A 15,739-nucleotide genomic window follows, 5' to 3' on the forward strand; every position below is an offset into this window, starting at 1 on the left:
ATTCTCTAGAGTTTCAAAGAATGAGAGGTGATCTCATTGAAACCTACAAAATACTTAAAGGGATAGACAGGGTAGATGCAGGTAAGATGTTTCCCCTGATTGGGGAGTCTAGAACCAGGGGACACAATTTCAAAATAAGTGGGAAGCCACTTAGGACAGAGATGAGGAGAAATTTCTTTACTCAGAGGGTTGTGAATCTCTGGAATTCTCTACCACAGATGGCTGTGGAAGCTCAGTCATTGAGTATGTTTAAAGTAGAGATTGACAGATTTCTGAATACCAAGGACATAAAGGGATATGAGGATAGTGTGGGAAAAAGGCATTGAAGTGGATGATCAGCCATGATCATATTGAATAGCAGAGCAGGCTTGATGGGCTGAATGAACTCCTCCTGCTCCTAGGTTCCTATGAATATAAGCATAAAAGAATTGTATTGCATGGGCTTTATTGACCAGATTTTCAAGGCATGTAGGCTGTATTTCTGATGCCCTTGATCAAGGTCTAGAAGCCCTAGTACATACTTCCAGATGTATTTGCATCTCATTAGTAATGACTGTATTTGAGCAAATACACCTTCATTATTTTAAAGTTACAATAAATAATTCAGTTTTTGAAATGTTACTAAAAGACCACTTTAAGCATATTAAGTAATTATTTCTTACTTGTCTGATTCAGTTCCCATTTTCGATACTAATTTCTCCATGGCCACTTCAGTCTCTTTCAATTTTTCTTGAAGCTGAGCCAGCTCATAATCAGCTGAAAAACATATTATGTGAGAATGTCATTCCTAGCAGATGTGACTAAACTTTATATTTGCAGTTTTGTTACTGGCTGCCATAGTACAAAGCGGACCAGTTCCTTAAAAGACCTAGCCCCTAAATAAATCCTGAACGCACTGTTATTGGCTGTAGCCTATAGCAGATTACATTTGGTATCCTTACTTTTGCTTCTTTAACGAATCCAGGTCTAAAGTTAGAATTAAATGAATACTATATGATCGTTTAGAGCATCTCTGCTATTGGCAATCCAATGATGCTGTTTACACTGAATTTATAGATGTACTATAAACAAAGATGTATCTTAATGTACATAACAAATCAAACAGGAAATGTGATCAGTAATTGTTTTTGTCCGGTTCATGGTAGAAAACTGTGCCTCAATTGGACTGATGCTGAGAATGTTAGCCAATATGTACATACTAATTTTCCGCTTCATGTTCCCAGGTCTGGTGCCCGTACATCTCTTCCTTACTTTAGGACTAGAGGTGCTACCTTTGATTGCGATCTGAAAGATACAAAATTGGAAATAATGCAATATCAAGTGATTCCATTCTCTTGCACAGTTAAAAGCCTCACAATGACCAAAACAACACGAAAGGCAGCAGTTACAGGTTTTAAGTCCAGCTCAATTGGCGTAGAGATTGGGCACCACGGGTTATCTTTGTCAGTGGGAGAGGTCGTCGCATCTCATTGGACAGCTACTGCCCGCCTCAAACCGGGCAGCCCCCGGTCAGAAAGGTTCTGCCCTGCCACAGTCCACCTGCTTCAATGGGTGCTTGGAGCTCAGGGTCATTGCCTGACAAGTGGACTGTAATACCACACCAAACAACACGACAAAAAAAGGAAAGAGGGTACCATCCCTTTGTTTTGCAAGCTGAAACATCAGAACTATGTGTCCTGGCCTGTCGGAAGATCTTACACAAATCAACGGTTCTCGGAAGACCGCCATCATTAACAACGAGTTCAGTTGACTCAATGCGGACATTGCAGCACTTCAGGAGACACACCTTCCTGCGAGCAGATCACTAAGGGAGCAAGACTACACCTTCTACTGGCAGGGTAGGGATCCAGAAGAACCAAGGCAGCATGGAGTGGGCTTTGCCATCAGAAACTCTTTGCGCAGCGTGATAGAGTCACCTACAAATGGCTCAGAACACATACAGTCCATCCGATTGCTCGCCGCCTTGGCTCCAGTATACCTACTCAGCATCTATGCTCCAACACTCTGCTCCCTACCTGAAGTTAAAGACCAGTTCTACGAGGAACTCCATAATATCATTAGTAGCATTCCTAATACTGAACATTTGTTCCTGCTGGGGAACTTTAACGCCAGGGTTGGGACCGACCATGACTCATGGCCCTCCTGCCTCGGGCGCTATGGCACTGGAAGGATGAATGAGAATGGACTGAGACTGCTGGAGTTGTGTACCTACCACAACCTCTGCATCACCAACTCATTCTTTCAAACTAAACCCTGTCACCAGGTTTCATGGAGACACCCAAGATCACGTCGTTGGCACGAGCTGGACCTCATTGTCACAAGGCGAGCCTCCATAAACAGTGTCCAAATCACACGCGCTTCCACAGTGCGGACTGCGACACCGACTACTCCCTGGTGTGAAGCAAAGTTAGACTCAAACCAAAGAAGTTACATCACTCCAAGCAGAATGGCTGCCCGCGCATCAACACTATCAGAATTTCTTACCCAAAGCTGTCACAAATGTTTCTCAATTCGCTTGAAAAAGCCCTTCAAAACACTCCTGCAGGGGATGCAGAGACCAAGTGGGCCCACATCAGAGATGCCATCTATGCCTCAGCAATGACCACCTTTGGCAAACATGAGAAGCAGAATGCAGACTGGTTTCAATCTCACTTTGAAGAGCTGGAACCAGTCATAGCTGCCAAGCGCACTGCACTGTTGAACTACAAGAAAGCCCCCAGTGAGTTAACATCCTTAGCATTAAAGCCACCAAAAGCACCGCACAAAGAACAGCCATGCGCTGTGCAAACGACTACTGGCAACATCTATGCAGTCGTATTCAGCCGGCCTCTGACACCGGAAACATCAGACGAGTGTATGACGGCATTAAGAGAGCTTTTGGGCCAACCATCAAGAAGATCACCTCCCCACCCCTCCTCAAGTCTAAATCAGGGGAAACAATCACTGACCAACGCAAGCAAATGGACCACTGGGTGCAGCACTACCTAGAACTGTACTCCAGGGAAAATGATGTCACTGATACCGCCCTCAATGCAGCCCAGTCTCTGCCAGTCATGGACGAGCTGGACGAACAGCCAACAAAATCGGAGCTCAGTAATGCCATCGATTCTCTAGCCAGTGGAAAAACCCCTGGGAAGGATGGCATTACCCCTGAAATAATCAAGAATGCCAAGCCTGTTATACTCTCAGCAAAACATGAACTGCTTTGCCTGTGCTGGGATGAGGGAGCAGTACCACAGGACATGCGCGATGCCAATATCATCACCCTGTATAAGAACAAGGGTGACCGTGGTGACTGCAACAACTACTGTGGAATCTCCCTGCTCAGCACAGTGGGGAAAGCCTTCGCTCAAGTCGTACTCCAGAAGCTGGCGGAACATGTCTACCCTGAGGCAGAGTGCGGCTATCAAGCAGAGAGATCCACCATTGACATGCTGTTCTCCCTTTGCCAGCTACAGGAGCAATGCCGCGAACAACAGATGCCCCTCTACGTTGCTTTCATAGATCTCACCAAAGCCTTTGACCTCGTCAGCATAACGGTGCATCATCAGACTCCTTTCCCGTCCTGAGTGGTGTGAAACAGGGCTGTGTTCTCACACCCACACTGTTTGGGATCTTCTTCTCACTGCTGCTCTCTCATGTGTTTAAGTCTTCAGAAGAAGGAATTTTCCTCCACACAAGATCAGATGGCAGGTTGGTCAAACTTGCTCGTCTTGGAGCGAGGTCCAAAGTACGGAAAGTCGTCATCAGGGAATTCCTGTTTGCTGACGATACTGCATTAACATCCCACATGGAAGAGTGTCTGCTGAGACACATCGACAGGATTGCGGCTGCCTGCAACGAATTTGGCCGAACCATCAGTTTCAAGAAAATGAACATCATGGGGCAGGACATCAGAAATGCTCCATCCATCAGTATCGGCAACCACACTCTGGAAGTGGTTCAAGAGTTCACCTACCTGGGTTCAACCATTACCAGCAACCTGTCTCTTGATGTAGAAATCAACAAGTGCATGGGTAAGGCGTCCACTGCTATATCCAGACTGGCCAAGAGGGTGTGGGAAAATGGCGCACTGACACGGAACACAAAAGTCTGAGTGTTTCAAGCCTGTGTCCTCAGTACCTTGCTCTAAGGCAGCGAGGCCTGGACAACGTATGTCAGCCAAGAGCAACATCTCAACGCATTCCATCTTCGCTGTCTCCGGAGAATCCTTGGTATCAGGTGGCAGGACCGTATCTCCAACACAGAAGTCCTCGAGGCAGCCAACATCCCCAGCATGTATGCCCCACTGAGACAGCGACGCTTGAGATGACTTGGCCATGTGAGCCACATGGAAGATGGCAGGATCCCCAAGGACGTATTGGACAGCAAGCTCGTCACTGGTATCAGACTCACTGGCCGTCCATGTCCGCGCTTTAAAGACATTTGCAAGAGCGACATGAAGTCTTGTGACATTGATCACAAGTCGTGGGAGCCAGTTGCCAGCGATCGCCAGAGCTGGCAGACAGCTATAAAGGTGGGGCTGAAGAGAGGCGAGTCAAAAAGACTCAGCAGTTGGCAGGAAAGAGACAGCAGTAAGGAGAGAGCCAACTGTGTAACAGCCCCGATAACCAACTTTACCTGCAGCGCCTGTGGAAGAGTCTGTCACTCTAGAACTGGCCTTTATAGCCACTCCAGGCGCTGCTTCACAAACCACTGACAACCATTGTCTCTCGAGACAAGGATGCCAAAAGGAGGGAATATGTCATCATAGGAAATAATGCAATATCACATCAATCCATTCTCTTGCACAGTTAGTATGTGTAAGCTGAAGCAACAAGTCTCCATTAAAGCTCTGCATTCAACCTCTACGCCTGCCCGTCAGCTTTGGCTGTATTAATCTAGAGAGAGATAATACAACAGTGTTCTTATGGGTCTGCTTAAAATCTGATGTTTGATCATTCCATGTGCAACTTTGGTCATCTGTTCAGATAATTAGATTTCCTCTAAATTATTGAAACCAAACATCCAATCTTGATCAGATCTCAGGCTATTCCGTCCATTCATAATCAATGGGCATAAAATGGAGTCTATGAGTTTGGGTGTAGTAGAGAGTAGCTGTCAGGGTTTAGGGAGACAGTGGTGTAGTGATAATGTCACTAAACTAGTATTTCAAAAGCCCAGGTTAATGCTCTGGGGCCATGGGCTCAAATCCCACCACAGCAGCGAGTGAAATTTAAAGTCAATTAATTAATAAATTCAAGTAATTAATAAAAAATCTGGAATTAAAAGCCAGTCTCAGTAATGGTGCCATGAAACTATCAATTGTTGTAAAAACCCATCTGGTTCACTAATGTCCTTTAGGGAAGGAAATCTGCCATCCTTACCTGGTCTGGCCTACATGTGACTCCAGACCCTCAGCAATGTTTTTAACTTTTAACTGCCCTCTGAAATGGTCTAGGAAGCCACTCAGTTGTCAAGTGCAAATAGGGATGGGCAACAAATGCTGGCCTTCCCAGTGATGCCCACATCCCATGAAAGAATTTTTTAAAATGAGCACATGAGAGGTGGATCAGGGATCTGGCAATGGTGGGAAGATGGGGTGGGGATTGGAAATGGTGGGAGGTGACTGCACATGAACGTTGATGAAAATGGAGTCTAGTAGAGAAGCAATAGTGGAAGCTTGAAAAACCGAATGAAACAGCTCATTCACAGTCAAAATACATGCAAAAATTCTGACAGACAGACCTTATGGAGCCAAAATAAAAAGACTACAGGATGCAAGAGAGGGTGCCATAGGGCTGATTACAGTTAGTGGCCAGAAAGTCATGGGTGAAGCAAGCCCCCAGTATCCTGATACACATGGCTGGCATGTGTAGTAGTTTCCCTTCTCTTATTGTGAAATGTAACATTTTGTGTTTTTATATTGATTAAAAGCTTTTTTCAAACATTTAGAAATGTTAAATTAGTGACAAAAATTATGGCAGATAAAAGTACTCGGAAAAGATTTTTTTAAAGTGATTTGATTGACTCGCTCGGCTAGCCACCAACTTTATCAACAAATTAATGAATGATTGCCAGTTAATTAATTTGCATATCAGCTGACCACAAGATGAATATAAATGAAAAAGGATATTGAGTTCATTTTATTTTGTCCACCCAAAAAGACACTACAGTCCCCCACATTGAAGCATCTAATTGTTTTGTAAAGGATTCCAAGGTTTTTGCATTCCAAATGTTAATCACTGATTATGTGAATAAGAATTTCTTGATAAGAGTTCTAAATTTTGCATTTTGCCTGGTTAAACCTGTGTTTGCTTATCCTACTTTCACAATATAAGTTGATGTAATTTTTTGGTTCTACTTTTTCCATAATTTTAATACATTACATACTTTTGCAGTATCACATGAGGATGTTAAAAAAAGTATTCCAATATTTTGATGAAGAGCAGGGGCGTTCTTCCCATTCCCTTGGCCAATATGTCTCCCTCAAACATCATCACTAAAACAGATTATCTGGTTACTATCACATTGCTATTTTTGGGACCTTTCTGTATGCAAATTGGCTGCTTACATTACAACAGTGAATAAATATCAAAACTATTATCAAAAACTATTATCAATAAATATCAAAAATATCAAATTGGTTGCAAACTGCCTTAGATGCCCTGTGATTGTGTAAGGCATTATGTAAATGCAAGATATATTTTCTTTCTTTCTAGACTCACTTTTTAGTCACCTTTTAAAGCTGAAAAGCCCAAAATTGCCCAGTCTTTCTTCATATCTGAGACACTGAGGATCAACCTTGTGGCTTTTCTCCAAAAAGTCTCCAGTGCTTATTTTAATGTCTTCCTTGTCAGTGATCAGAAATGGACATAATACTCAAGGTGTGGCCTGAGCAGAGTACTATACAGTTTACCATAACTTCCTCTGACTAGATGGTTCAGACTTCAATTTGCTTTACTGATTGCTTCTCTGCAGTAGTTGGGCACATTGACAGTTGAGTCTGCAGAACTCCTACGTCTGATTCAAATTCATCTTCAGCTATTTCAACACCATTCGTGAAGAGTGTGTGTTGCTCATTTTGCTTCCTATGTGTAATCGTTGACATTTGTCTGTATTAAATTTCATCTGTCACTGTTCTGTCCACTTGCATGTTGGCTATGGTCATCTGCTCTTTGCACTCACCAGTCTGTTATTTGATGTGAATTCTTTGTAATGAGCACAACAATGTAAGCTGGTGAATGCAGAAGTGAAAACCTCCATCTATTTTGTCCAATTAATTTTGTGTTTCCTGAGCCAATACCTCAGAATCAACTACTTCTCCTATAATAAAAACAAGAAATGCTGGAAATACTCAGCAGGTCTGGCAGCATCTGTGGAGAGAGAAGCAGAGTTAACGTTTCAGGTCAGTGACCCTTTTTCAGAACTGGCAAATATTAGAAATGTAAAAGGTTATAAGCAAGGAGTTCCGAAGAAGGGTGACTGACCCGAAACGTTAACTCTGCTTCTCTTTCCACAGATGCTGCCAGACCTGCTGAGTGATTCCAGCATTTCTTGTTTTTGTTTCAGATTTCCAGCATCCGCAGTATTTTGCTTTTATATAAGCAAGTAAATTTGGGGGTGGGGCAAGAGATAACAAAGGAGAAGGTGTAGATAGAACAAGGTCACAGAATAGCTGACCAGAAGGTCATGGAGCAAAGATATGTTAATGGTGTGTTGAAAGACAAAGCATTAGTACAGAAAGGGTGTTAATGGACTGAAAATTGAACAGCTGCAAGTACAAACATGAAAAAAACAGTGGGTAAGCAAACTGAACAAACTAAGATGAAATAAAATAAAATAAACACAAAAGAATATATAGAAAAAAAGGAAAAAGAAAAAAATAACTAAAAATAAAAGTAAAATGGGGGGCCCGTCATGCTCTGAAATTATTGAACTCAATGTTCAGTCCGGCAGGCTGCAGAGTGCCTAATCGGTAAATGAGATGCTGTTCCTCGAGCTTGCGTTGATGTTCACCGGAACACTGCAGCAAGCCCAGGACAGAGATGTGAGCATGAGAGCAGGGGGGAGTGTTGAAATGGCAGGCAACCGGAAGCTCGGGGTCATGCTTTCGGACTGAGCGGAGGTGTTCCGCAAAACGGTCACCCAGTCTGCGTTTGGTCTCCCCAATGTAGAGGAGACCACATTGTGAGCAGCGAATACAGTATACTACATTGAAAGAAGTACAAGTTATTTGCTGCTTCACCTGAAAGGAATGTTTAGGGCCTGGGATAGTGAGGAGAGAGAAGGTAAATGGGCAGGTATTATACCTCCTGCGATTGCAGGGGAAGGTGCCGTGGGAAGGGGTGGCGGTAATCGAGGAGTGGACCAGGGTGTCATGGAGGGAACGTTCCCTTCAGAATGCTGACAGGGGAAGGGTGGGGAAGATGCATTTGGTAGTGGCATCACGCTGGAGGTGGTGGAAATGGCGGAGGATGATCCTTTGGATATGGAGGCTAATGGGGTGGAAAGTGAGGACAAGGGGAACCCTGTCACGGTTCTGGGAGGGAGGGGAAGGGGTGAAGGTAGAGGTGCGGGAAATGGGCCAGACATGGTTCAGGGCCCTGTCAACCACAGTGGGAGGGATTCCTCAGTTGAGGAAAAAGGAAGACATATAGGAAGCACTGTCATGGAAGGTAGCATCATCAGAGCAGATGCATCGGAGACGGAGCAAATGGGAGAATGGAATGGAGTCCTTACAGGAGGCAGGGTCTGAAGAAGCCTGGCTGAACTTGTTCTCACATTGAACAATTTCTCCTTCAACTCCACTCATTTCCTTCAAGTAAACGGTGTTGCTATAGGTACCCGCATGGGTCCTAGTTATGCCTGTCTTTTTGTGCGATATGTTGAACATTCCTTGTTCCTGTCCTACTCAGGCCCCCTCCCCCAACTCTTTTTCCGGTACATTGATGACTGTATCGATGCCGTTTCCTGCTCCCGCCCCGAACTGGAAAACTTTATCAACTTTGCTTCTAATTTCCACCCTTCTCTGACCTTTACATGGTCCATCTCCGACACTTCCCTTTACTTCCTCGACTTCTCTGTCTCCATCTCTGGGGATAGGCGGTCTACTAATATCCATTATGAACCCACTGACTCCCACAGCTACCTCGACTACACTTCTTCAGACCCTGCCTCCTGTAAGGACTCCATTCCATTCTCCCAGTTTCTCCGTCTCCGACGCATCTGCTCTGATGATGCTACCTTCCATGACGGTGCTTCTGATGTGTCTTCCTTTTTCCTCAGCCAAGGATTTCCTCCCACAGTGGTTGACAGGGCCCTCAACCGTGTCCGGCCCATTTCCCGCACCTCTACCCTCACCCCTTCCCCTCCCTCCCAGAACCGTGACAGGGTTCCCCTTGTCCTCACTTTCCACCCCTTCAGCCTCCATATCCAAAGGATCATCCTCCGCCATTTCCGCCACCTCCAGCGTGATGCCACTACCAAACGCATCTTCCCTTTCCTTCCCCTGTCAGCATTCCGAAGGGAACGTTCCCTCTGTGACACCCTGGTCCAGTCCTCCATCACCGCCACCACCTCATCCCCTTCCCACGGCACCTTCCCCTGCAATCGCAGGAGGTGTAATACCTGCCCATTTACCTCCTCTCTCCTCACTATCCCAGGCCCTAAACACTCCTTTCAGGTGAAGCAGCGATTTACTTGTACTTCTTTCAATGTAATATACTGTATTCGCTGCTCACAACGTGGTCTCCTCTACATTGGGGAGACCAAACGCAGACTGGGTGACCGTTTTGCGGAACACCTCCGCTCAAACCGCAAGCAGGACCCCGAGCTTCCGGTTGCTTGCCATTTCAACACTCCCCCCCTGCTCTCATGCTCACATGCTCACATCTCTGTCCTGGGATTGCTGCAGTGTTCCAGTGAACATCAACGCAAGCTCGAGGAACAGCATCTCATTTACCAATTAGGCACACTACAGCCTGCCGGACTGAACATTGAGTTCAATAACTTCAGAGCATGACGGGCCCCCCATTTTACTTTTATTTTTAGTTATTTTTTTTCTTTTTCCTTTTTTTCTATATATTCTTTTGTGTTTATTTTATTTTATTTCATCTTAGTTTGTTCAGTTTGCTTACCCACTGTTTTTTTTCATGTTTGTACTTGCAGCTGTTCAATTTTCAGTCCATTAACACCCTTTCTGTACTAATGCTTTGTCTTTCAACACACCATTAACATATCTTTGCTCCATGTCGTTCTGGTCAGCTATTCTGTGACCTTGTCCTATCTACACCTTCTCTTTTGTTATCTCTTGCCCCACCCCCACTTTACTTGCTTATAACCTTTTACATTTCTTATATTTGCCAGTTCTGAAGAAGGGTCAGAAACAGAACAAAGAACAAGAACAGTACAGCACAGGAACAGGCCATTCGGCCCTCCAAGTCTGCGCCGATCTTGATGCCTGTTTAAACTAAAACCTTCTGCACTTCCGGAGACCATATCCCATTATTCCCATCCTATTCACATATTTGTCAAGATGCCTCTTAAACGTCGCTATCGGACCTGCTTCCACCACCTCCCCGGCAGCAAGTTCCAGGCACTCACCACCCTCTGTGTAAAAAACTTGCCTCGCACATCCCCTCTAAACTTTGCCCCTTGCACCTTAAACCTATGTCCCCTCATAACTGACTCTTCCACCCTGGGAAAAAGCTTCTGACTATCCATTCTGTCCATGCCACTCATAACTTTGTAAACCTCTATCATGTCGCCCCTCCACCTCCGTCGTTCCTGTGAAAACAATCTGAGTTTAAGCAACCTTTCCTCATAGCTAATGCCCTCCAGACCAGGCAACATCCTGGTAAACCTCTTCTGTACCCTCTCCAAAGCCTCCATGTCCTTCTGGTAGTGTGGCGACCAGAATTGCACGCAATATTCTAAGTGTGGCCTAACTAAAGTTCTGTACAGCTGCAGCATGACTTGACAATTTTTATACTCCATGCCCCGACCGATGAAGGCTAGCATGCCATATGCCTTCTTGACTACCTTATCCACCTGCATTGCCACTTTCAGTGACCTGTGGACCTGTACGCCCAGATCTCTCTGCCTGTCAATACTCCTAAGGGTTCTGCCATTTACTGTATACTTCCCACCTGTATTAGATCTTCCAAAATAAATTACCTCACATTTGTCCGGATTAAACTCCATCTGCCATTTCTCCGCCCAAGTCTCTGCTGTATCCTCTGACAATCCTCATCACTATCCACAACTCTACCAACCTTTGTGTTGTACGCAAACTTACTAATCAGACCAGCTACATTTTCCTGCAAATCATTTATATATACTACAAACAGCAAAGGTCCCAGCACTGATCCCTGCGGAACACCACTATTCACAGCCCTCCATTCAGAAAAGCACCCTTCCACTGCTACCCTCTGTCTTCTATGACCGAGCCAGTTGTGTATCCATCTTGCCAGCTCACCTCTGATACCGTGTGACTTCACCTTTTGTACCAATCTGCCATGAGGGACCTTGTCAAAGGCTTTACTGAAGTCCATATAGACAACATCCACTGCCCTTCCTTCATCAATCATCTTCGTCACTTCCTCAAAAACTCAATCAAGTTAGTGAGACACGACCTCCCCTTCACAAAACCATGCTGCCGCTCACTAATAAGTTCATTTGTTTCCAAATGGGAGTAAATCCTGTCCCGAAGAATCCTCTCTAATAATTTCCCTACCACTGACGTAAGGCTCACCGACCTATAATTTCCTGGATTATCTTTGCTCCCCTTCTTAAACAAAGGAATAACATTGGCTATTCTCCAGTCCTCTGGGATCTCACCTGTAGCCAATGAAGATGCAAAGATTTCTGTCAAGGCCCCAGCAATTTCTTCCCTTGCCTCCCTCAGTATTCTGGGGTAGATCCCATCAGGCCCTGGGGACTTATCTACCTTAATGCTTTGCAAGACGCCCAACACCTCCTCCTTTTTAATAACGACATGACCCAGACTATCTACACTCCCTTCCCTAGACTCATCATCCGCCAAGTACTTCTCTTTGGTGAATACTGATGCAAAGTACTCATTTAGTACCTCACCCATTTCCTCTGGCTCCACACATAGATTCCCTCCTCTGTCCTTGAGTGGGCCAACCCTTTCCCTGGTTACCCTCTTGCTCTTTATATACGTATAAAAAGCTTGGGATTCTCCTTAATCCTGTTTGCCAATGACTTTTCATGACCCCTTTTAGCCCTCCTGACTCCTTGCTTAAGTTCTTTCTGACTGTCTTTATATTCCTCAAGGGCTTCATCTGTTCCCAGCCTTCCAGCCCTTACGAATGCTTCCTTTTTCTTTTTGACTAGGCTCAACAATATCCCTCGTTATCCAAGGTTCCCGAAACTTGCCAAACGTATCCTTCTTTCGCACAGAAACATGCTGGTCCTGGATTCTAATCAACTGACGTTTGAAAGATTCCCACATGTCAGATATTGATTTACCCTCAAACAGCCACCCCCAATCTAAATTCTTCAGTTCCTGCCTAATATTGTTATAATTAGCCTTCCCCCAATTTAGCACCTTCACCCGAGGACTACTCTTATCCTTATCCACAAGTACCTTAAAACTTACGGAATTATGGTCACTGTTCCCGAAATGCTCCCCTACTGAAACTTCGACCACCTGGCCGGGCTCATTCCCCAAAACCAGGTCCAGTACGGCCCCATCCCTAGTTGGACTATCTACATATTGTTTCAAGAAGCCCTCCTGGATGCTCCTTACAAATTCTGCCCCATCCAAGCCCCTAGCACTAAGTGAGTCCCAGTCAATATAGGGGAAGTTAAAATCACCCACCACTACAACCCTGTTACCTTTACATCTTTCCAAAATCTGTCTACATATCTGCTCCTCTACCTCCCGCTGGCTGTTGGGAGGCCTGTAGTAAACCCCCAACATCGTGACTGCACCCTTCCTATTCCTGAGATCCACCCATATTGCCTCACTGCATGACCCCTCCGAGGTGTCCTCCCGCAGTACAGCTGTGATATTTTCCTTAACCAGTAATGCAACTCCCCCACCCCTTTTACATCCCCCTCTATCCCGCCTGAAGCTTCTAAAGCCTGGAACATTAAGCTGCCAATCCTGCCCTTCCCTCAACCAAGTCTCTGTAATAGCAACAACATCATAGTTCCAAGTACTAATCCAAGCTCTAAGTTCATCTGCCTTAACTGTTATACTTCTCGCATTGAAACAAATACACTTCAGACCACCAGTCCCGCTGTGCTCAGCAACATCTCCCTGCCTGCTCTTCCTCTTAGTCTTACTGGCCTTATTTACTTGTTCCCCCTCATTTATTTCACCTGCTGTCCTACTCCTCTGGTTCCCACCCCTCTGCCACACTAGTTTAAACTCTCCCGAGTGACGCTAACAAACCTCGCAGCCAGGATATTTGTGCCCCTCCAGTTTAGATGCAACCCGTCCTTCTTGTACAGGTGCCACCTGTCCCTGAAGAGATCCCAATGATCCAGATATCTGAAACCCTCCCTCCTACACCAGCTGTTCAGCCACGTGTTTAGCTGCACTATCTTCCTATTTCTAGCCTCACTGGCACGTGGCATAGGGAGTAATCACGAGATTACAACCCTCGAGGTCCTGTCTTTTAACTTTCTACCTAACTCCCTAAACTCCCCCTGCAGGACCTCATCACTCTTCCTGCCTATGTCGTCCACAACCTCTGGCTGTTCACCCTCCCCCTTCAGAATGCCCCCTGTCCGTTCAGAGACATCCTTGACCCTGACACCAGGGAGGCAACATACCATCCTGGAGTCTCTTTCACGTCCACAGAAGCGCTTATCTCTGCTTCTCTCTCCACAGATACTGCCAGACCTGCTGCGTATTTCCAGCATTTCTTGTTTTTATTTCAGATTTCCAAAATCCGCAGTATTTTGCTTTTAACTACTTCTCCTAGTTTGGTACCAAATGTAAATTTGCTAATTTGCAAGTCATTTGGTATAAATTAGCAACAGTATTGGTCCCAGAGGATCCACTTTGCACCCCTCCACAACTCTTCCCCCGCATCCTAACACATCTCCACTCACTAATATCTGATGTTTTCTACCCTTCAACTGATTTCTTATCCATTCCTAAGCACTACCCTGAATTTCCACTACAATGAGGTTAGCTAGTGACCTTCCTTTGGAACTTTGTAATGTGCCTTTTCGAGCCATGTTGCATGGTTTTCCACAGCCCCAATGGTGATGTTACTTCCTCAAAAGTCAAGGAGGCAAATCAGGCAGGATCTTTTTTTCTGAATTCATGTTGACTTGTGCATATCAGATGGTTATTCTATAGAGTATAGTCAAATTTACTTCTAATTATCAATTCCATTATTTTACATGGTTCCACGGTATGACTAATGGTTCTGCAGTTGCCTAACTTACACTACCACCCTTTATGCAATTGGACACTAAGTTAGCTGGTTTCCAATGTACTGGTATTTCCTCAGAGTTCAATGCATCTCAAATCTTGCTTCACAACACTCTGGTAAAAATTATTTTCTATCCCCGGGATGTATTTGTTTTGAGTTCTTTAAGCTAATTTAGGACTTGCAACTCATTCATATTGAAGTCATCAGTTTTATTTAGAATTATCACTACTTAGGGAGTGTATAATACTTATTTTTCCGCTTTTGCATTCTTAGATAAAATAATCATTCAGAATATTAGCTATCTCATGAATGTCCGGTAGTTCAGCTATGCTTGCAACATTTTTGCTTTTCACCTTTTCCCCATCTGTCATCTAATCTTTCAAATACTGAAAACAATTCTTCCCATAACAGTTTGCCTCTACAACTACATTTTTTTCAAGTCTTCCTTTTCCTCTTTGACCACTCTTATACACATTCTGCATACTTCACCTTTCCAGGATTCAGAGGTTATCTCTCCTTGTCATTTAAAATCCATTTAGGATCACACCTTTTTAGGCAACCGTTTATTCATCCTGTGTGCTCAGCAATGTGCCTTTAAAAGTATTTTATTTATCTTCTGCTGAAGTGTTGTTGAACACCCCTCCCCAATTAATTTGCTTAAGCTGATATCTCATTTTATTGATGTTAGTTCTTTCAAAATTATGGATCTGACTCCCAGTCCTCAGAAAATTGCAATCCTGGATCTTATTGAACTGAAGCATTCTACAGTTGTTACTGCCCAAAGATGCAATGGCTTCCATTTACTGCATGTTTCACTGATCATTACCAGATCAAGATATGCACTACCTCCTGTGGCTATGAAGCAGTAAAAGGAACATAAGAACATAAGAAATAGGAGCTGGAGTAGACCATATGGCCCCTCGAGCCTGCTCCACCATTCAATATGATCATGACTGATCCTCGGCCTCAACTCCACCTTGTTGTCCACTCTCCATATCCCTTGATTCTCTGACAGACCAAATATCTGTCTAGCTCAGCCTTAAATATACAACCACAACCCTCTGGAGTACAGAATTCCGAAGATTCATAACTATTTGAGTGAGGAGATTTCTCCTCATCTCAGTCCTAAATGATCAGCCCATTATCCTGAGAAGGTGCTGCCATGTTCTAGATTCCCCAGCCAGGGGAAACAAACTCTCAGTGTCAGCCCCTTCAGAATCCTGTATGTTTCAATGAGATCACCTCTCATCCTTCAAACTCTGGAGAGCATGGACCCAATTTACTCAGCATCTTATCGCAGGCCAACCCTCTCATTCCAAAGAACTTTTGCTGTGCTGCCT

The 15,739-nt window shown here is 44.5% G+C and overlaps 1 protein-coding gene across 3 annotated transcripts in view; it reads right to left on the minus strand.

The window, feature by feature from the left end:
- Positions 1 to 15,739, minus strand: part of LOC137377073 (protein RIC-3-like) — a 103,128-nt gene that overhangs the window by 26,115 nt on the left and 61,274 nt on the right. For all 3 annotated transcript variants that reach the window (XM_068046322.1, XM_068046321.1, XM_068046320.1), the window contains exons 3-4: positions 1,200 to 1,284; positions 663 to 756 (exon numbers count right to left, since the gene is read on the minus strand). In XM_068046322.1, coding sequence (XP_067902423.1) covers positions 663 to 756; positions 1,200 to 1,284 — 179 coding nt within the window. The remainder of the gene's footprint in view (positions 1 to 662; positions 757 to 1,199; positions 1,285 to 15,739) is intronic.

The sequence above is a fragment of the Heterodontus francisci genome, chromosome 14 (genome assembly GCF_036365525.1).
Source record: "Heterodontus francisci isolate sHetFra1 chromosome 14, sHetFra1.hap1, whole genome shotgun sequence".
Lineage (NCBI taxonomy): Eukaryota > Metazoa > Chordata > Chondrichthyes > Heterodontiformes > Heterodontidae > Heterodontus > Heterodontus francisci.